We start from the raw sequence: 21,693 nt of genomic DNA, 5'->3' as shown, positions 1-21,693 counted from the left end.
TAACTTTCCCCTTTTTCCCATTCTTTGCAAAATCCTCTTCTTTGCACCTGTAGTTAGGACCACTGGGGAAAGGTGGATGTAAACCAGTGTGGGGATATTGCACTAATCCCTTCATCCAGATGTGCGCTCCTGCTGCAGCCAGGTTGTGCATGGAAACACAACCTACGAAACGGAGACGTAATTCACCCGTAACTGGAAAAACCCCGAAGCCCTGGAGAGCCCCTTAGCATGAGTGTTGCCGCTCCCGCTGCCTGGAGACACATCAGCAATAGTCCCCCTTTCTCCCTGTGACAAGGAGCGTCTCTCCGTGCTTGACAAGGAAACTTTCATTGGGAATTTGCTGGTCACAATGGTGCGTGCTGGGCACCGATGCTGGGCGCTGGCAGACCGCAGGACCGCATGAGAAAGCTCTTTCTTAGCTGCTGCCGATCTCCAAACAGCCAAACAAGGGCGTCATTCATGAGCTGGGAATGATTCAGTCCATCCAGCATCTTTGCATTGAATATTGCTGATGATCCAGCAGCCTTGGGAAGATCCGAGTGCATCTGAAATGCTTTGTTGGAGGCAAGGAAGTGGTTTTCATAGCAAGCAGTGAAGTGACCCAAGGCGTGGAAGGAACCACCACTGCACACCCAACCAGGCGCCGCAATCTTGCCTTCTGCAAGGGACACCCCGCCACCTCTGCATGTTTTTTCCACGTTAACTTGCTCCATCACACCTATCGGAGTGATTAGTTGGATCATTTTGGAGGCATGCACAGTCCTGTTCGTAAAACCACTGTGAAACATGCTGCTGCAAGGGTCCTGCCTGCTGTTCCCGCTGGGCATGTGGGGCTGGGGTGCAGGTGAGGAGGGAGAATCCCAGGGGGCTCAGCACCACTGAGCCACCCCCCGGGAGAGAAGAGTCTCCCCAGGGGAGCTCTGCCTGGGCATTGTGCTGTGGGGATACCGGGATATAAAGCTCAGGATAAATATTGAGCTGGTTCTGACAAGACATTTCGGGGGCTGGTAGAAGTGGGGCTTGTTTTGAGAGTATCAACGTGCTGCCTTTCAGCCTTAAGTACTCGGAGCGGTTTGGTGTCCCCCATTTGAGATTTTGGGCAAATTCCTGTTCTGCAAAGCATTTAAAATCTAAACATGTTTGTGACAGAGGTGCCGATTTGGGAAGGAAAAGGAACCAGTTTTGTCCCTGTTGTTCCCACGATGCTCTAAAGACCAAGGACCTTCATCCCAGTGAGCAGCGAGGTCGCTCCCAGCGTGGAGGAGCGGTGACAGCTGGGGACAGAAGCCAGCGCCAGGGCTGGGTGGATCGATAGCAGTGCCACAAGGGCCGTTTACATGCACTGCAGAAACAAGCTGTCTGCGTGCAAGCACGAGGTGGCCGCGGGGTGCTGGTGTGTATAAAAGCCGTTCATGCCTTGATGAACCCATTGTGCTTTCACCTTTGGGGTATCGCAGAGACTATGCCGAGCATGCAGCTCCCCAGCCTGGGTCAGCCATGCAGCAGATCAAGGCAGATAATTGCCTGGAAACAGCTATTTTGATTAAAAAACAAAAACAAAAACAAAAAAAAAAACCCCAACCCCCCCCACAAACCAAAAAAAAAAAAACCCGGAAAAAAAACCCAACAAAAGAACAATTGGCTATGGAAGGGGGAGGGGAAACTAAAAGGGTATCAGGGGAACTAGGAAGTTCATAGATTCCCTGTCCTCAGCCCGGCAGCCCCTTGGTTTGCTTTGCCGTTGGCCAGATGGCAGCCTGCAGAGAGCCCGGGCAGATGGCGAGGGCCGGCCAGTTTGCGAGTGGTGCCTGATCGATACTGGGAGCGGCAGTAAAGGGATGCTTGTCTTCTGCCGCCTGATTTATTTCGGCGGGCCCTAATGCCAGACCCTAGAGCAGCAGCCGGTGCTGGGGGTGTTTGCCCAGGAAAGGAGTGGAGCTTTGCAATGGCAACACGTGGGTGCGTTTGCTGGAGCCTGCCCCCCAAAAATCAAAGCGACTTTTGTCCTGAGGATGTTCCCGCAGGTTTGCAGGGATGTGAGCTGCTGTTTCCCACATGGCTACGGCTGCTGGGCACTGAAGGCAGTGGGTAGTTATCTGCCTTACTGCTGAGCATCTTCCCTGACAACTGCTTTTCCATCTCTCTTGATGGCTGTTTCAGCTGCCCCAGATCATTCTGGTACTTCAGAAGTCATACTTAACGTCTAACCTGAATTTTCTTTGCTGCCACTTAAGTGCTCTCCGGTTATTTTGTCTCATTAAATTTATGAGACCAGTTAATCCTGGTCCTCTTTGCAGCACCAGAACCTTCTTTATTATGAACCTTCTCCACTTCACGGCTCTGTCCCTCTGCACTGGCATGAAGCCCGGCAGGCTCGGGTAGATTACATGTAGAGTGGCTTTTGGGTGGTTTGGTAGCTATTTGAAGAATTCAGTCAGGCAGAAGTGCCGCGAATGGTTTGACATAAAACATCTAATTTGCATAACTTTTACCTTTTTTCCCTCCTTTAAAAGCGAATTGCTTTGAGGGGAGAGGTTGTAGTGTTGCAAAATGGACAGAGAAAGTGCTTTAAGCAAAGCAGTGCCCCACCAAACCCTGCACTGGAGCTGGTGTGTGCCCCTGGGGGGGGCTTTGCCCCACAGGTCGGTGTCCCCTGATCTTGTTTTGAGCCACAGCTCGCTGGGGATTTATCCTCAAGGAAAGTGTTGGGGATAGTGGTGTATTCCCAAACCTTTCATCGTAGGGAAGGGTAGTTGCAGAAGATCTTCTTTCTGGCCTCAATTTCTCAAGCGATGCAACTCCTTTGGGCACGGACTTTGCCAACAACCTGTTTCCAAGAGCTGCTTGTTGAAGTTTCTCCTACTTCTTTCACTGCTGTCACCAACATTGCCTCCTCGTATCTTCCAAAATAGTGATGTGATCAGCAGAATTTCTCAAGTGCGTTAAAAAAGGTAATGAATAGAAGAGCCAAGGTGAGATGATAAGTTAGCTGCCACTTTTCTCATTATTTTTGCTGTGTTGGAAAACCCACGCACTCCAGCCAGTGAAATAAATGGCTCCATGGTACAAGGCACTCAAGCCATAGCACTTGTAAACGTGTCTTTTCTTTGTTACCAGTAAAGACTTTTGTATGTCCTGCTTGTGCCATTTCTAGGATCGTGTTAGTTGCTATAGCTGTGTGAAGCTCATTCTTGGGATTAGAACGTTCCACTTTGAATGGGGAACCTAAGACCTGAGTAGGAGAGATGGCAAAATGCTTCTTTTTCTATTTCCAGACGCATGTCTCCGTCCAAGTACAATCTGGCTATTTAAAACCCTGCAAGATCTCGAGTCCAATGACTGCACATCTTGCACTCCTTCACCCTGAAACCTAAGCCTGCCAGATGTGCTGCAAATATAGGGCTCTGCTTGTCCTCAGCTGACGGAGACGGTGAATGAGGGGGTTGGTTGGATGAACCGTCTATTTATAGCTCAAAGTGCAGAGTAAGAATAAGAAAGTGGAGGATTACTGGGACAAACTGGAGCCTTGAAGCTGCTGGGCAGCTGTCTGGGAGACCCTGCAAATGCATTTCCAGCCCAGACCCAAGTGCAGGCTCTGAGGGCTTCTGGCTCTTAACCTGAGCCACAGGGTTGGACATTTGGGTTTGTCTTTTGGTTGTCTTCTTTTATAGCTACTTCTCTCCTCCTCCTCTTTCTGTTGCTCTTCCTGGTAGTTCTGGCTCTTTCATCAGCAGATCGAAAGCAGTGCTGTGGTTTGGATGGGTTTTTTTTGGTGTGGTGGGTTTGCCCTGAGGGCCTTGCTTGGGCTCATCCTTGAATTCTTGAGTCTGGTACAAACTCATGAGCTTCCCAGAGCAGCTTTTAGGGATGAAGAGGTCCTTCAGTAGCTCTCAAGACCCTCAGAACTTCCCCACTTACCCTCTTTATCCAAGGTGTCATTGCACACATGATGTACAGCATTCCTTTAGCATAGCAGACCTGCTGCTGGTTATTTATTGGGGCATCATGGACCGTCTGTGCCCATCCCTTGGGTGTGGGCAGCCCAGTCCAGAGGCTCATTTTCTCACAAAGCCCAAATGCAGACCGTGCTCTCTGTTTTGGCCCAGTGCTGAGCTCTGGAGGCCTGGTTCCCAGTGGTGGGAACAGTGGGACCAGTGCCTTCACCCAGGGCAATGAGGTTCTTCCTCAAACTAACTCAACTTTGGCATGCTGTCTGGGGAGATGGCACCTGGAGGTGCCCGGGGGTCACGGAGGGACCCTGCCCTTCCCCAGCTTGCTCTTTCCACATCCCTCTTTGTCCCTTACTCCGAGGCAGCCACCTGGCATCGGTCCCTCCGTTGCCCCTTGGCATGGCTGTTGCCTGCTTGGGAGGGCGTTTGTACAGCATGGGCACCGCCAGGGAGGAAGAGCTCAGCCCAGTTTTTGGGTTTTGCCTGAAATTGCCTTAGGTATGAAAAGCTTTATTCTTTTTGCTTTGAATGAGCTTTCCTGGCTAGGTAAGATGCTGCCAGCCCCTAGCTGGTTACATCCATCCTAATAACAGTAATTGCACATGCTGGTGTTAACTCTGAAGGGTGGATAAAATCCCCTTTCCTGAACCCAGAGCTGTCAATGAATCTCCTAATCCAGGCAGTAGATCATAGGCTCTGATACCCATGGGTAACTCGCAGACTCTGCTGCTTTTGTTGAAGGAGTAAATTGCCTTTCTCTGTGAAGAATGAGGTGAGGATCTGGCCTTCCTTGCTCAAGTTGTTCAGTGTACGCATGACATGCTTGGGCTGCTGAATTGATTGCCTCCCACAGCAGGGGACCGTGCTAAACATGGAAAATACCTGCCCCGCTTCCCCTCCCATTACGGCATTTAAAATTTAGCGTGTTCTTAGGTTGCCAGTGGCTAAAAAAAAAATCCCAGTGCCTGTTCTCTTTGTTAATGATGGGGAGAGTGTGTGTTTTCAACTCTGACAGACAAATTGTGGAGAGTGATGAAAATCAATATGTGCAAAGCAGCGGAGTCAACAGCTGTACACGCACTGGCAAAGCTTGGCTGCTCGTGCTCTGCTCCAGGAGAGGCTGATCCGCACGTTTTACTGCTCTCCATAAAACTGGCAGCCTCTAGTGTTTCTCAGAGATGTCCTAGGAATGTGTTTGAATAAATAAGGGTCTGTTAGACAAAGGTATCGTTGTTTTAATACCACCACGGCTGTTGGGTTTGAGCATCTCCAGTGCCTCTCACCGAAGCTCTGGAATGGAGGTGTCTTTCTAGATGGCCCCAGGACAAGGGAGCTGTTCCTGTGTGACATGGCTTAGTGGTGGGCTTGGCAGTCCTGCATTAATGGTTGGAGATGATGATCTCAAAGGTCTTTTCCAACCTAAATGATTCTATGATTCTGTTTTTTGCCCGAGGCCAGAAATCAGAGATCGGATGGGCTTCTAGCAGTGTTGACGAGCAGCAGGGGCTCAGCCTGTTTATTAGAGCAATGAGAATGGCGAGGTGCTGCAGGATGTGGCCCCACGTGATGGGTGCAGTGTTCCTGTCATATGGCGTCTGGGAGCTCTGTGGGCACATCTGCTGTGTTGCCCCTCAGAGGGCATTCCTGCCCCTTTCCTGGTGGCCCAGAGGAGCTCCAGGTAGGGTCAGGCTGGGCCAGGTCCATGGGGCACCCATCCTTCTCCAGGCTCGGTCCAGGCAGCCTGTGATTTAGTAAAACCCCTTCAGCATCCCACGCTGCCACCTGGGTTTCTCATAGTGATGTCCTGGTGTGTGCCCAGCTGTGGTCCAGAGCTTGTGGCTGCCTGGGGGAGGGGAGAAAAGGAGGGCTTGTGCAGGCTGGGGACCCAGCAGCCACAGCCTGGGGGCAGGCAGTGCTGGGGTCTGAGGCTTGGACATGGTGCCTGGGTGTGCTTGTGTGCAGGAGAGGAGGTCCAGGTGATGCTGAGGATGCGGGGCTTCCCAGGAACACCTCAAGATGCTGCCTTCTGCTCCTGCACGTAGCCCAGAAGAGTTGCTGAGTGCTGTCGCGGCTGGTGATGAGCAGCCGTCACACAAAGAGGGCTCAGCTCCAGCAGCAACGTCACCGCAGCACTCGCCGTGATCACGTCACACCCAGCCAGGCTCATGCTCGTGACATTAACCCAACCATACGTTTCCTAACGACCCTCGAGCCAGGGAAATGATGTATGGAGAGACAGCGAGCAATCCGAGAGGTGCAGGCGGGAAGGGAAGATTAATCAGGAACTGGGAGTTACTCGCTTTGGATAAGGAGCGGAGCTGAGAATATAAATATTGGTACAGATAATAACGGTGGCGGCGACGGTTGGGAAGGGGAAGATGGATCACCAGCTATTAGTGGGCATTATTACAGCAGCTGCAATGCATCACTCTGGAAGAATGGGACAGATACATCATGCCAGTGTATTTATTTAAAATCCCCAAACTTTTATTAAATAAATCTGGTTTTAAAAATAGAAAGGGCTGTATTTAGAAAAGAAATAAAGCCCAGTTTTACAAGCAGATGTGTTCTGCTGTTCCATGCTATATACCACAGAGATGTCGAGTGTTACAGTTTGAGCACGGTTTTACACCTAAATATATTTGTATGTAATTAATATCGATGTTGAAAGAGACAGCTCATAAAATATGCCAACGCTGCTTGATATTCCAGCGTTTCACACTGTCCTGATCCCATGGGGTTGACTTCAGTGGGAGCCTTTAGCAATCAGCACCTGTAGATCTAAGTGCTAAAATTATTATTGTTAATTGGTATTTATGAAGGGTTGAATTTTCAAAAGTGTTCTAAGACTTAGGAGCCCCTGGGGGGGAGGTTTTAAAGGCTCAGATGACAATTAAATACTCACCTTTAAATACAACGGTGATGCCTTTAAAGCCTGTGCTTGCAGGGGCATCTCATAAGTGATGTGACCAGTTCCGAAAATGTTAGGTTTTTCCCTGCTTAATTTATCTCTGATGTAAATATTGTTATTGGGCTCTGCTCAGCACTGGGGCTGGTGAGCATCTGGTGAGATTGCCTTATGGTGATCAGGAGAGTCTGTCTCCACCTCCTCTGGGAAATGTTAGATTAAACATCACCCAGTTGCCCATCAGGGCAGGGATTGTGCTTTGTGGGAGCCGGCGCATCACCCGGAGGATGGATCCAGAGCTTTTAAAACTGAATGTGATGCCTGTGGCTGGAGGTGGCTGCCTGGGCTGGATTGGCCACTGTGGCGAGTCCTGGCACAGCCCAGGGGTCGGCTCCACCCCGTCACGCTTCCCCTTCAGCGAGGCAGGGCTGGGATGCTTCTTCGTGCTGCATGGAGCCATCAGATGGTCGTTTGGTACCTGCTTAGTGCTGTACCTTCTTCTCCTGGGGGGAAGGGGGATGGTTTCTTTGGCATGAAGAAAGCCTTTTTGTGACAGAAAAGCAAAAACAGACAAAGAGTGAGTGCAGTGCCTTACACAAACCAAATTCCAGCCAGTGACAATTTATTCTCTAAGTATAATGTCGTTAAAGCCACTGACACAGGAGATGTTCCTTGCCCTAAAGCGGAGAGGCAGGGGATGCACAGGAGGCTGTGGGCATCGTCGGAGGCAGGTAGAACAGAACCTGGGCATGTGCAGCAGCTCAGGTGGTCCCACTGGGTGCTTTGCCGGTGGGTCCGTCTCAGCCGGGCCGATTAGCACTGAGCAAAAGCTCCGCAGGGGCCGAGCTGGCAGCCTGCGCTGGACTGGGCACCACGGGCGTGCTTGGCACGGCGCTCGGAGCGGCTGCTTGGCTGCCATCCCCGCTCATGGCGAGCAGCATCACGCCTTTCCCAGCCTCCAGCAAGCGGAAAGAGATGTGCAGTGGGTACCGAGCCAGGGAAAACAGAGACCATGGACTGAACGTGTCAGTGCTGTGGGCCAGGAGGATTTTCTTGTTGTGGTTATCCTCCCTCCTTGGTGCGAGAGCAGTTGTTGGTTTGATCAAGTGACGGTGAATGTATCCTCTTCTAAACGCTACATCACTCTCCTTCTCGTTCCAGCGAACATGATCTGGGCGAGGATATTTATGACTGCGTCCCCTGTGAAGACGAAGGCGATGATATCTATGAAGATATCATCAGAGTGGAAGTTCAGCAGCCCATGGTAACAATTTATATGCATTTTTAAAGCTACACCCTGATGGGGAGGGGAAGGGAGAGGATTCAATTAAATAAGTATTCACCAGTGATAGGTGATGCTGCAGGGAAGCGAATCGCTTTGCATCGCTCCTTGAAACCAGACTGCCTCGTGAGTGGTAAAAATAAGCCGAGCTGGGATGGCACTGGCCCAGAGGGGTTCTCTGAGGAGTTTCCCAGCCCATCCTGTCATCTGAAGGAGTTCAGGAGGAGGAAGGGAAAGGGAGAGCTAATAAGCCCTAAAAGATAAGCTAAAAATAGCAATTAGCTGCTGAGCCAAGGCAGTGTGTGTCACTTCAGCCCTTTCTGGGGAGGGGGAGCATGGCAGCTCTGCCTGCTCCATCAGCCAGATGTGCAGTCTCTGCCACGGGTATTTTTAGATCGGGATGAGCGCTGACAGATCTGTGCGTGGAGGATCCAGCACTTGTTTGTGCCACTGCTCCCGCCTGGGTGTCTTGGAGCAGGTAGATATTTACAGTGGAGCTTTCTGGAGCAGCAGGGACCTATGTGGCTTTAAGGACAAGCAGCCAACCCCATTAGTCACCTCTAAAAGCCTTTTGACGATGGGGAAACCTGAGTGTGTGGCATGCACAGTCCCATGAAGGGACTTGCATGAACTCCAAGGGCTCTGGTGTAAGTATCGTGCTCCGTGGATGAGCCAGGAAGGTGCTGGTGACCCTTGCATCTCCCCAAAGGTGCTCACAGCCACCCTCGCTACCTGTGTCCCCAGCACCGAGGAGGTGGGCTGCCCTGGCTTCTGCTGATGCAGAGCTGGAAGGGACCTTTCCACTGCAGTGTGACCTTCCCAGTTTTCTCCCGCCCTCCAATATCTGCCACCCCCAGGCTTTGCTCAGCCTCTAATTACTGTCTCGAGCTGCAAACTGTAGATACCTCCCTGTAACAAAGCAGGATCGATGGACAAGTGCACTGATGAATTAAATGGGGGGTGTGCAGCTGTGCCAGCACCCCGTGGAGCGCAGCAGGCGAGCCGAGCTGTGCAGCACCGGTGCCTGCGCTCCCGTATCTCACCTCTGCCGGGCTTTGCTGCAAGTGGCATGAAGACCATGGTGATGGTGGGTGAGGCATCTCATCCCTTCACGCCTGGTCTGCAGCCTGAGGAGCTCCCTGCACACCGAAAACTGGTCTGGATCAAGGAGTCAGGCACAAAATATTCCCACTGATCCGGCCAAAGTCCTTGAGGCTGTTGACAGTAGCAATGCCGAAGTCAGCCACCAGAGTTTTTACCATGTTGCCATCAATTGCAGAAGCTATTTGGCCCAAGAACTGCCCCTTGGGAAGGTTTTGGTAGGAATTTCTTGCATAAATGGCAAAACCAGGGGGAAACTCCCACTGTTTTGGTGTCCAGCAGCTGGGTAGTGCAGGATTAGGGCCAGCGGAACTGGCACGTTTACACTGTTCCCTCCACAATGTTTTAGGTTTTCTTGGACACCACTGAGCAGTGATGGAGTTGATGTCTCTGACTCCCTTTTCCCCCCTTCCCTGAGCAAAAGAGTTTATTTTTAATATAAGCATCCACATATCCATCTAAATGTTGGATTTTTTTTTAAGGTTTGTTGCAATAGCAAGTGTGTCATGCTAATTGGTTTCTTGTGTTTCTGCACGCTTCAGATTAGATATATGCAGGTAAGATGCATCGATTAAAATATTGGTTTCCATCCAGCTGGTAGGTCTGAGCTGTGAGTTGCAAGGGGATGTACAGAGGGGTCCATTCCTGTGCATGATCATTAAAACCCCGTTGCTGAATCACCTCCCGACTTCAGAGGCTGCACTGACAAGCGCAGCACCTCCCGACACATGTTTTCAGCTCCGCTTTACAGATGTAAGAGCAATAAAAGTGGCGCTAGGAGTTGGGGCTTTGAGAAAAGTGTGTATTATCAGATTTGACCTAAAATCATGAGAATTGGCAGCCCTAGCAAGGGATTTGCGTAAGTCTAACCTATTATTTATGACCCACTTAGGCTCTGTTGTGAGTTTCATCTGAAGAAAAAAAAAAATCGGGGAAAACCAGCATTTAACTCTTTATTTATTCTTCTTTAGCTGATAGTCATTAGGTGATGCAGCTATAATAAATGCAAAAAGTGTAGTACTTGCCATGTTGAAACACATTCAATAGTACAGCAAAGGTTCCTTCCTCATTTTATGGGATAAAAACGGTTTCCTTTAACATAATCCAGTAACAGTACTCTCCTGACTTTTCGAACTTGCGCTTGTTCTGAGTTTGCCTGGAGCTCTGCTCTGCATGAGCAGGTTGCTGGACCACTCTTAAGAGTATCTGGCCACACATTATTTTTCCTTTTTCTAGAAAATGGGAATGACAGAAGATGACAAAAGAAATTGCTGTTTGCTAGAAATCCAAGAAACTGAGGCCAAATACTACAAAACACTTGAAGATATAGAAAAGGTAAGAACTGAGCCATCTTCTCTATACTGTCGCCTTCCACATCGTCACTTGATCTTGCATTAATCTTGCTGTATTAGTTCTCGCTGCGAGAGCTGACAGATGTGATGAGGCAGGATCGATGCATTCACATGTAAAATTGGAGAGAAGGGGGATCCAGAAAACCCATACTGACAAGCACAAATGTGCAGCCTGTGACTGTAGGAGCCAAACAGCGTGTTTTTTCTGATTACTGCCTATTGGAAATAGGCTGAAAACCATCCTGCTGTGTCTTCCCTACCCCAGGGTAAGAGACTCCCACTCTTCACTCAGCCAGGCTGGTCTGGCCAGTAAGAACTGTGTTTGCAGTTATCTTATGGCTTCAATTGCCAGGGAATAATTTCTTTATTCTGGGTGTTTTTCAAAAGTGCTGAAGCTACGCTGACTTGTCATTGAAACTAATTGGATTAAAAATAACATTTTGCTGCTGAAATTCATGGGGTTTAATTGGTTTGGATAAATTATTGGTGTGCCTTTCTTTTAAATAAAAATAAAAACACCTCAGCAAGGTGGCAGAGTCGTGGATACGGCTGGAGCCTGGAGCTCTGAGGAAAACATCAGGGATGAAGAACAATAGTGAAAACCAAGCTGCCATCCCTAATCATCCTAACGCTTTTGTTTCCTCCCCTTTTGCAATTATTTGCTTCTGTCTACCGAAAGTTCCTGCAAAAAAGCTGTGAGTGAAACCAGGCATGATGGAATAACATTTCTCATTTTCCAAGAAAATACCCAGATATACCCAATATACATACATTGAATATATGTATCCAATAGTTACATAGTCCTTTATCTAACTAACCCTTGTCAGTCTAGAGGAAGAGTTAAATTATGGCTTTGCTATCCATTAAAAAAGTGGTTCTGCCAGTGTGTTAATGGTAGAGGATCTTGTCTTCACTGCATCGTGTCAGGGTTAGTTGTAGTTACAAGTGATGCAGATGTTTCTATTAATATGTATTTGTTCAGAAAGGCATTTCCAATGTAATCACATCATCGGTGCTTTTTCAAGGGCGAAATCCTAAGTGAGATAATTGAAGAGCTGAAAAGGCGCTTCCGAGCGCTTCCCAACTGCAGCCAAGGACGGCGGCGAGGTGAAGAAGCTGCGTGCATTTAAATCCGCCTGCCGGATGGAGCAGGAGAGGGGGCTGTGCCCACACGTGGGGCGGGGGTCTTGTCCCTTCCCACACCGTGAGGACCAAGGGGAGCTCGGGGGGAGATGCACCCACAGGGATTCCTGGCTTCTGCTTGTGCCCCTGGCACAGCCCCGTCTTGACGAGCGCCTTGTTGTTCGTTTGCCTTTGCCAGGGCTTTAATTCCTTAAAACCTGGCTTCTCCCTGCCCGGGAATGTGCAGCTGGTGAAGCAGGGAAGAATGCCTCCCTTGCAAACAACCATCCTCATTCGCTCCTCTCCCATATTTCAGTCCCTTTTCCATTTATCTCTTGCAGAACTACATGAACCCACTGAGGCTGGTACTGACTCCCCAAGACATGGAAGCTATTTTTATCAATTTGGAGGTAACGACATAGACGTTGTGGCTTAAATCTTTGTTCTTTTCACAGCAGCTCAGCCCTCTTCCTGCGAAGAAGGCTTTCCGATTTCATGTTAGATTTGTGCATTCACCTGTAGATGTTCGGCCCTTCACGTGCCGCAGAGCTTGAATGCATTTAGGAGATACTCTTTAACACTCAATTGTAGAGTTGGGGATTATATGAACTCTAGGTAAGAAACCAGTTTTATACAGAGGATGTTCCAGGGCTGGGGCTGTGTATTTTAGCTGTGCTTAGAGATGGTTTGGGCACACCAGGATGGAGGGATTGACCTCTGTGCTGGCTTGCACGGGGCCTGGGTTGGAGCCTGCCCATCTCCTCTGCTCCCTCCAGACCTGCAAAAGGGATTTTAATACACATGGAAGTCCCGAGGCATTTATCACTGTATAACCTCTTGGCAGAATTACACTTTTGCACTCTTGGCCGTTTAGGGCTGCAGGAATGACTTATTTTAAAAACAACTAAAAAGAGGGAGAAAAAAAAAAAGAGGAGAAAATGACTGCCTGATTAAGTAGCAAATGTACATTTCTTTAGGCTCTGTTTGCCCACTTGCTTTGGATGTGTTTAAAGTATTGATTATTTCTTCCTTTTAGGACCTAATTAAAGTGCACTTCAATTTCCTGAGAGCCATCGACGTGTCTATGATGTCTGGAGGAAGCAGCCTGGCAAAAGTGTTTCTGGAATTCAAAGAGAGGTAAAGGAAACCCGGTCGTCGGGCAGCTCCGGTTTGAACAGATACGGGTTAATATTTGCAGGGTCCCAGCTGTGAGCTGTGAACAGAAATGCCTGTCGCAGCAGACCAGTGTTGCATCCTCCGCAGCTAAATGCTCTCAGGCAGCCGAAACATCGCTCAGTGCCGACACTTAAGCAGCCAAATCCAACCCCAGCCATGTCGAGTCGCCCAGGGGCAGAGCTCGGGCCGTCTCTTCTCTGCCCAACCGGGCTAAACCAGCCCGGGGGTGCTTGTTCCTGCAAGTCCGTGTCTGCACCTGAATTTTGCTTGGTCGCAGCATCCCACGTCAGACTGGCTGTTCTGCAGGCTGAGTGTATGGTGCATTTACAGGGGTGTAACGGAGGGGGGAATGCTACAGTTATGGTGAGCTGGAGTGGGATAAAACCTCAGTCGCCTTCAAGGGTTTAGTGTAGTCTGCTCCAAGCAGCAGCAGGGCTCTGAGGGCTTGTGATGTAGTAGGATGACTCCTTTGCAGGGGAGACTTTGCTTGGGTTAGATCAAAGCGGTTGCTCACTCTAAAAACATTGTGTACTTGGCACTGCTCTTGTCCCGCACCTATTGCATGGTGAATAAATGTAAAAGTTGCTTTTGCAAGCATAATAGATTCTGTGTTTTGGCAGCTGCAGGCAGGAGTACCCCAGAACACACAGATAAGGTTAATAAAAGCCTTTAGTATCCTTAATACTAATCAAAGGCCTGATTCATTGTGGAATCGTGCCAGAGTGTTATTTCACTGTGATTAAACCAGTGTCTAGACACAGAAATGCCATTCAGAAGTCAATAACTCCAGAAATACCATCTGCATTAATAATACACCGTAAGGTCAGATATTCCATCATTCACAGCACCTCTTTTTAGAAAGGGAATGTTGTCTGGATTAAATAATAAGAAAAAAAAGTTTCCAAAGAAGAATGCAAATAATTTAAAAATACTCATAAAACTCACTTAGGTGATTTGGATCTCCTATTTCCTGGCTCCGCTCTGTGTGTGCTGGTGCCATCCCCGGGGCAGAGCTGTGCACGCAGGGGGCAGGGAAGGGACACGGGAGGCATCTCGGAGGTGACACTGCTCCCCCAGGAGATCCGCGTGGCTGTGCGGGAGCACGAGGCTTGCTTTTGGGCTGACAGCTTTTAAATAAATGTTTGCGATGTTTGCTTCTGTTAATGCGCTGGTGGGAGCATGAGGCTTGGTTTTGGGCTGACAGCCCTTAAATAAATGTTTGCTTCTGTTAATGTACTGGTGGGAGCTCAGCAGAGTGCTTGTAGCTGATGGGTTTCATGCAGGCGGGTGAGCAAACTGACTCAGTTCCCAAGGGAGTTTGCAAGCAACTTTTGGAAGGACCTAAAAGCTTTCCTGAGAGGTGAGGGAAGGAGCCAGACGGATGGCTGTGAGGTGGCGGTGGCAAATCTGAAGCTGCATTCAGCCCCTGGGGGTCCCAGGGACCTCAGTGCCATGGGAAGCTGCTGCTCACGAGGAGTTCTGACCAGAAGACCTCAAAACTGGGCTCTTGAGGATGAAGAGTTTGGAGCAACCTGATCTAAATATGGTCCTTTCCTACATCAGGAAAAACAATGATACCACATTTTACAGCAAGGAAATGGGGGTGCAGAAGGAGAAAGTGAGCTCACCTGGGGAGACCCACCAAGAAGGGAATGTGGACCTCCAGAGCACCTGCTTGGTCCCTGTGTATAAGACCTTCCTCCATCAACTGTATCTGTGACAAATAGCTCTCACTTCTTTACACATCCTCAGAGACATCCCGGCAAAATGATGTATTGCTCCTCCGCTTTGCAGGTTTGGTTTTGGTTGGTTGGTGTTTTTTTTTTCAGAAGGAAATAGTTTGTAAATCTCTTTCTCTGAAAGCCAGAGGTTTGAATTTATGCTCCTGAAGCCTCTTTGAAACTCTCCAAGTGCTGGCAAGGTAGATATTATTGTGCACGTTCAGAAGTTGTCAAGGGGAAAAGGCAGAAGAATAATCTGTATTGGCTGCTGCTTCGCCGGGGACTGCAGCTCCCATAAATCTCTCTATTCACTTCCCCGTCGGGGTCCAAGAGTCCCACGTTTACAGAGCAACACCGGGTCAGGTGCTCCCAGATCGTCTCCATCAAGAGATGAGGTCCCGAAATAATGGATGAGTTGCAGCCTGTGATGGAATACGTGTCTTATCAGCAGCAATACAGCGAACGGCAAGGAAGGGGGAGGACAGCCCAGACCTGTCATGAAGGATTAATGAGGAAAGTGGAGGAAAAAGGGGGAATCCAGAGCAAAACTGCTCTGACTGTGTCCGGTGTTTAAATTTATAGCCCATGGTGTCTATACAGAACTTCACTGTGTTTCCAAAGGCTGTGACAGTCTTCTTTTCCCAAATTACACAGTCTTTTGATCTCCAGGTCCCCGTGGCCCATCCTGCAAGGAGCTTTCTAAAATGTGTCCTTGGATTTTAAGGGGATTTGAAGCCTCTCATTTTCTGATGAGGTGCAAATTATCATCACCCATATCCATTCTGGGCATGTCTGAAGAATCAAGATTTTCTTGCCTTCTTTCTTACTTGGTGAAATGTCTAGAAACCCTTGGAGAGAGGGGCACACATCAGCCACGGTGGTGGCAGTTTTATTTTGGGCTGTGAGGTGACTCAGGAAATGAAGGCTTTTTGGGAGATGAATACGTGATGCTTGAGCGGGCTGCCTTCACAAATGCTCTCAGGAAGCGGATTTTTGTTGTCATTTGGTCTTGAAGCACGTCCCTGCTCTGCTGCATTCCCCAGCCCCAGTGCTAATACGGCGCAGCCAGAAAACCGGCGGGTGGCCGTCAGGGCAGCATGGCGCCTGTCGAGGCATCAAGGATTTATGGTGGTGGTGTAGTTGCGAGAACAAGCTGACTTGCAGCCGAGGTAGGGTTGGATTGCAGGGGTTCAGCGCCTGCCCCCTCCTCACGGTTTCATTAATCCGCAGACCCTCGCTGGGGCTGGAGCCGTTCCCCGGGAGAGGCGAGCGCCAGAGGTGACTGGCAGCTTGGGCAGGGCTGGGGCCCCAGCTTTTTGCTTTTCCTATGATTTGTTTCTTTTCCTATTTGGGCCGTTGTACCGGGGATGCAGGTACCTCTTGTAGAGCCACTTTGTGACCTGCTCTAGGAAAGTCTGTCAGTGTGGACCTGGGTTTCCCTTCGTTACAGCGATGCTCCGACAGCACAGCCCTTGGGAAGCGGTGGTTAAATGCATCCCGCTGGGGAGGGGAGAGATGAGCCATCACCTCGGAAAACAGGCTCTTCTGGCCACTTGGCCCTTTCTGCTCATCATGAGCCAAATCCACCCCCATGGGCTCCAGCTCTGGAAACTTCAAAAGATTTAAATGTTAAAAAGCCGCGCAGTAAAAGAGTGTTAATGCTTTTTCTAAGCAGTTATATAGGGGAATAGCTGTTTTCCTTGTCCTTTCACTGTATATAAGCATATATATATCTTTTATAACAGGTTATAACTGCCAGCAAGTGTTTCCGATTAAATCTGTGATTTCCCCCCTCTCCAGGCTGCTGATTTACGGCAAGTACTGCAGCCACATGGAGTATGCCCAGAACACGCTCAACCACCTCCTGGCCAACAGGGAGGACGTCAGGCAGAAGGTGGAGGTGAGTGGGCAGGGAACACCAAAGCCAAGTGCTGCCCACCTCCCTTGTCATGGGTTTTGGAAGGAGCTGAGAATGGCGTGTTGGGAATGTTTGATTTAGCAAGAGAAGGGAATGATGTGGGCGTGAGTCTGTGCTGCCCAGAGAGGGAGAAAAGCTGGGGGGTATCTTGTCCTGAAGACCTGCTTGCCCCTTCATCTCCCTGCCGTACATGCTCCCTGTCTTTCCTCCCCTGAGTTTGTCCAAGTTAAAACAAGCCAGGTGACTTTATTTGCGTGGGACTGGCTGTGGACAAATTCCTCTTTGAGGCGTGCAGGGAGACCCACAGGCACTGAGCATCCCCAAGGCAGGAGCTGCGTGGCTTTCCAAGGTGACACGCAGCATCAGGGCAGCCAGAGGTGAACCCAAGTCCCCAGGCGAGTGCCCGGATTAGTCCTCTGTCCTCATTCCCCAGTGTAAAGGCTTAGTGTAAATAGGGGCTGATGCAGATATTAAGTAAATCAAAGGAGCCCCAGAAGGGATGCATTGTTTGAGCTGCTGTTTTTACCCTGCTTTAATTCCCGCTTTGCTCTTGATGCTAATCTGAATTTGCTGGGCTGTCTGTACACGTTACCTCATTTTCTGCAAACACTCTTTGATTTTCTGTGCAAAAGTAGCAACCCAATTCAGGGATAAAACTGCATTTAATCTTTAAAACACGTTCTCCAGATCTTGCGTAAAGCCAGTGGCTGTAGCATCCAGTTGCTCCCGTGCTTTTCCTTTTTCTCCCTCTCTTGTGGCAGTTAGCTCATCTTTGGGGGGGCACGCAGGGGGTCTCAGCCAGCACAGCAGAGGCACGTCTCTAAATGGGTCTGGGCAAAGGTAACTGTTGCAAAACTTCCTTGATCACATTAGCTCATCTTAATGATTTAATGCTTATCAGCGAAGCCGCAGCATCAGTCTGCGTGCTTGCTCCCAGCCCCTCGCAAATAAAATGCGTTAGTTCGAGCCATCGAGGAGGTGAGTTAAGCTAATGTGTTTCATTTGACATTTCCCGAGGTCTGAGAGCATTCATGTGCTCCCCTAATGAGCAGTATCTCATTAAGCCAGAGGAGCTCAGTTGCATGAGAATGTCTGTATATTAGGGTCCAGCCCCTGTGTCTTATTCCATGATAACCTCTGTGGTGGGAGCGCTGACACCGGCTGGGTGCAGGCAGGGACCACGAGGTCATCAGAACTGAGTGTGCAGGGGCAAAACTGAAGAGCCACAGGACACTGGAGGGTTTTTCTGGGGGGGAAGCCCTTGTTTCCCCCCAGTGGCTTCACTGCTGATTTATTGATTTCTTTAATAGGAATGCACGCTGAAGGTTCAGGATGGGAAATTCAAATTGCAAGATCTGCTGGTGGTTCCAATGCAAAGAGTTTTGAAATATCACCTCCTGTTAAAAGTAAGTGTTTCAGTGTTGGCACATCTCTCCAGCTGCCATCCTCACTGTAGCATCGTTTGGCTTTTACAGTGCAGAGTGAATCATTGCCAAATGCAGGGTGAGGGGAGGGGGTTCCTCCTTCAAACGAAATAATTACTAGAGCTACTTAACATGACATAATATTTGTGCCATCTCTTAAAGTACGGTGACCTAGGGTAATTCTGCACTTGTTAGCCACAAGAGGCAGTTAATGAATATAAAATAAGCTTGCATATAATCTGATTATGTGTGAAATTCCTCCCGTCAACTTCATGTAACAGATCTCTCGAGCACCAGCCGCTTGGCATGTTCCCTGTCCTACGGCTGCAGCCACAGTCGCCTGCCCCAACATCCCTGCCACCACCCCGGCGTCCCTGCCACCACCCCGGCGTCCCTGCCACCACCCCAGCGTCCCTGCCACCACCTTGGCATCCCTGCCACCACCCCGGCATCCCTGCCACCACCCTGGCAGCAGGCAGCCATTGCCCGCAGGTCATAACCTGCTTGGTGCAGGCAGCATGTGGGCAGCTTTCGTAGCACCCCCAAGCTCCTTACTTTTATTTTTATTTTTTTTTTCAGGAGCTGCTCAGCCATTCCTCAGATCGGCCAGAGAAGCAACAGCTGAAGGAGGCTCTGGAGGCGATGCAGGTACAGGAGCATGAGAGCGATGGTGGGGCTGTGCTGGGCTTGGGGTGCAACGGAACGTGGGACCCCTCTGCTTCTAGAAAACAAAAACTTAGATGGAAAAACTTTATAACAGCCTGAGGGAAGGCACCATCTCCTCCTTTTGGACATGTGTGTATATCGATTGCCATTTGATGTGACTGCTTCGCAGCAGATCGGTAGTCAGCGCTGTTATCTTCCTCCTTAAGCAGCTGGGGAAGCTGGTATTTGTTGACAAGTTACGACTTTTCACTAATTACTGTTGTGCGTAGGGAGGCTGTGCCAGACTCGGCTCTTGTTTTTGCTAGGAGGGATCTGGAGGAACTCCAGATGTATCAGCAAGTTGGGAAGTATTGCAGGAACGGGAGCCTGTGCCTGTGTTTGTGCAGAGCATTGCCCGTACGCTGTTATCCAGGTGCTGCTTGGGAATCCTTTTATCCAAGTATTTTTTTTATTAAGGCGAAAATGTTCTCTGCACAAATGAAAACTGCTGGTGTCAAAATTTTCCTTTGTTTAAAGTTTTCGTGAGCTTTCAGCTGAAGCCCCCAAGATCTCAGGAAAACCATCAGCAACAAAAAATAAATTTATCCAAATGTTTTCTGACTTGGATACATCCCCCTCCCTGCACTCTCACACTGTGAGACCATCGTCAGCAGCATCTGACTTGAGACCAATCATTAGCTCCAGGTTTTCCCTCCAGAGAGCATTGCAGGATTCATCCCTGGGCTTGCTCCCACGTTCTCAGGTCACTTTGTTTTCTACCTCCGAGCCCAGCTTTTGTAACAGCACTGCATTTCCTAGCGCTTACATAACTTGGGTGACCTTTTCAGCCATTATCCCTGCAAGCCCGGCAATCTAAAGCCCATATGTAGGTCGCTTTAAAGTTAAGGTTGTTTGAAGGACGTTGCGTTCCCAGCCCACCGCTGCACAACACATCGCTGTGGCCTCAAACAAACGCTGAACCTGGTGACACTTGTTAAACCCTGATTATGGCCTCCTAACGTGGCACCCACTGATGATGCTGCTAATAAATAACGGTATATATGTTCCGGCTGCACTGCAGGCTCAGCAATTTTTGTAGGGAGCTGCCAATAGCCATCAGTGAGGTTTCTCTGTTTCATCGCCCCATCACCGGGAGAGCGCGGGTGCAGGTCAGAGCACGCCCGGCTCAGCAGGGACATAGGAAGCCATGCGGTTTGGTTTTAATTGATCTGTAAACCAAGGTTGAACTTACAAGTAATGTTTTTCATCGCAAATCCAGCCTTTCTGTCTGCTGTGCGGGTAGGCAGCAGGCGTTGCTGCTGTCCGGGGCAAGCGCTGTGCAGGAGGGGTAAATAGAGCGATGTTTCCCCAAAGGATTCACCTCCCTTTATTTTGCAGAGGGTTTCTCAAAATTTGCAAAAATTTGCCCCATTTGCATAAGGCAGGGGCAGGATTTGCCCCAAAAACTTCTGTGTGAGGGTATTTGGCCCAGGTACCAACCATCCACCTGCATGTGCAGAACTGAGCCCCCCAGGTGCTGGTTGGGGCAGGTTCCCAGTTGCATCCCGCAGCCCAGTTTGCACCTTGCTGTGCTGTTTCAGGTCACGCTTGGTCCTGGGATTTTGTTTCCCCTTTGTGGAGGGGTGGCCTGTTCAGCAGGAGAGAGCTCAGCTCAAGGCTCAGGCGTGAGGGAGGATGCTGCTTCATAAGGCTTTTGGTTTTGTCACTCTTCATAACCATCCCTGGGCTGTTTTGTGATGTTATAAGTATTGTCACGTAGATTTGTGATCATCATTTGTGATTAACCCTTCTGATGTTGGGAAGCTGAGGAAGGTCTGACCCGGAGGGGAAGTCTTAAAAAATCCCATGTTCAGATTTAATCCAAGTTGACAAGAGCTATTGTTGAGACAAGGAGGCAGGGAGCAGATAAGAAGCAAATGGGCATGGAAAATACTCTCTGAAGAGTGCAAGAAGTATTTTGGTGGAAGGGATAGGGTTCTTTCTCTTTGATGGGTTAAAATTTGGAATTTTTCAGGACAGAACAAGCTCCATCAGCTGTCTCCTTGTTTCATAACATAGCCCTTGTGTGGTGGGAGATGTTGGAGGCCCAGAGGTGTTGGAGATGGGGGTGCTATCTTGGAGTGTCCCTGGGAAGGACAGGGTGAGCATCCCAGCGCTCTCACTGGCTCAGGTGCAATCCGGAGCACCCAGGGAAGCAAGCTGGAAGCAAGTGGAACAGAGCCAGGTCAAGTGCTGTTCACAGCCAGCGTGCAGCCGGGTGCCCAAAGCAGTCACTTCCAGACATGGATGTTTTGACACCAGAGACTGTCTCACAGCTTTTGTATCCGGGGGGATGAAGGGAATTATGGTGATGAAGGCTGAGAGGGAAGGATGCTGCCAAGGCAGAGGTGCAAAGGCAGGGGATGCGTGGCTGCTCACCCCGGCTTTCACCAGGTAAAGCCATGGGTCGGGTTTGCTGTGCTGCACTGGATTCATGCATTGCCCTCTTCTGGGAAATTATAAAAATTGCAGGGCAATTTATATATAAAAATTCAGCAGTGCAAGCCCAAAAAGCCTGTGCTCACTGTGCCCGGGCTGCTGCTGGCATGGCTCTGAGGGTGGAGGAGTGCGGCGTTGGGGAGCTGGGGTCATGGGCTTTCTGCTCGGGTAAGGTACTAATTTAATCTGGAAAATAAAAATAAATATTTACTTTTCTTTTAAGGATTTGGCCATGTACATAAATGAAGTAAAGAGGGACAAAGAGACTTTAAAGAAAATAAGCGAATTTCAGAGCTCTATAGAAAATCTGGTAAGTTGGAAAATCCTCTTGCTCCCAAGTTTAATTCGATTATTATTAACATATCTGCTTTTTCTGTGCAATTACTGCTGAAGCTGATGTGCTACCCAAGAAAGATTCCCATGTGTTCAGACACTCCCTCGTCGCTGACAGGGTTGTTGCTGATGGTCCAGAGGTAATTGCTACGTTACAGAACTGATTGAGCTGTGATGGAGGGTGACTTTTCTTGGTGGTGTTACACGGAAAATGTTTCTCCAACTTTTTCTCATGTTGTTAGTGTAGGGGGACCCAAGAATT

At 49.3% G+C, this 21,693-nt stretch overlaps 1 protein-coding gene across 2 annotated transcripts in view; it reads left to right on the top strand.

Moving 5' to 3' along the window:
- Nucleotides 1–21,693, top strand: part of VAV2 (vav guanine nucleotide exchange factor 2) — a 149,269-nt gene that overhangs the window by 111,958 nt on the left and 15,618 nt on the right. For both annotated transcript variants that reach the window (XM_056351785.1, XM_056351786.1), the window contains exons 5-12: nucleotides 8,020–8,122; nucleotides 10,478–10,576; nucleotides 12,057–12,125; nucleotides 12,752–12,852; nucleotides 16,413–16,512; nucleotides 17,841–17,936; nucleotides 18,534–18,602; nucleotides 21,322–21,408. In XM_056351785.1, the coding sequence (XP_056207760.1) occupies nucleotides 8,020–8,122; nucleotides 10,478–10,576; nucleotides 12,057–12,125; nucleotides 12,752–12,852; nucleotides 16,413–16,512; nucleotides 17,841–17,936; nucleotides 18,534–18,602; nucleotides 21,322–21,408 (724 nt within the window). The remainder of the gene's footprint in view (nucleotides 1–8,019; nucleotides 8,123–10,477; nucleotides 10,577–12,056; nucleotides 12,126–12,751; nucleotides 12,853–16,412; nucleotides 16,513–17,840; nucleotides 17,937–18,533; nucleotides 18,603–21,321; nucleotides 21,409–21,693) is intronic.

This window comes from Falco biarmicus, chromosome 9 (genome assembly GCF_023638135.1).
Source record: "Falco biarmicus isolate bFalBia1 chromosome 9, bFalBia1.pri, whole genome shotgun sequence".
Taxonomy (NCBI): domain Eukaryota; kingdom Metazoa; phylum Chordata; class Aves; order Falconiformes; family Falconidae; genus Falco; species Falco biarmicus.
This window is presented reverse-complemented; position numbering and strand designations above follow the sequence as displayed.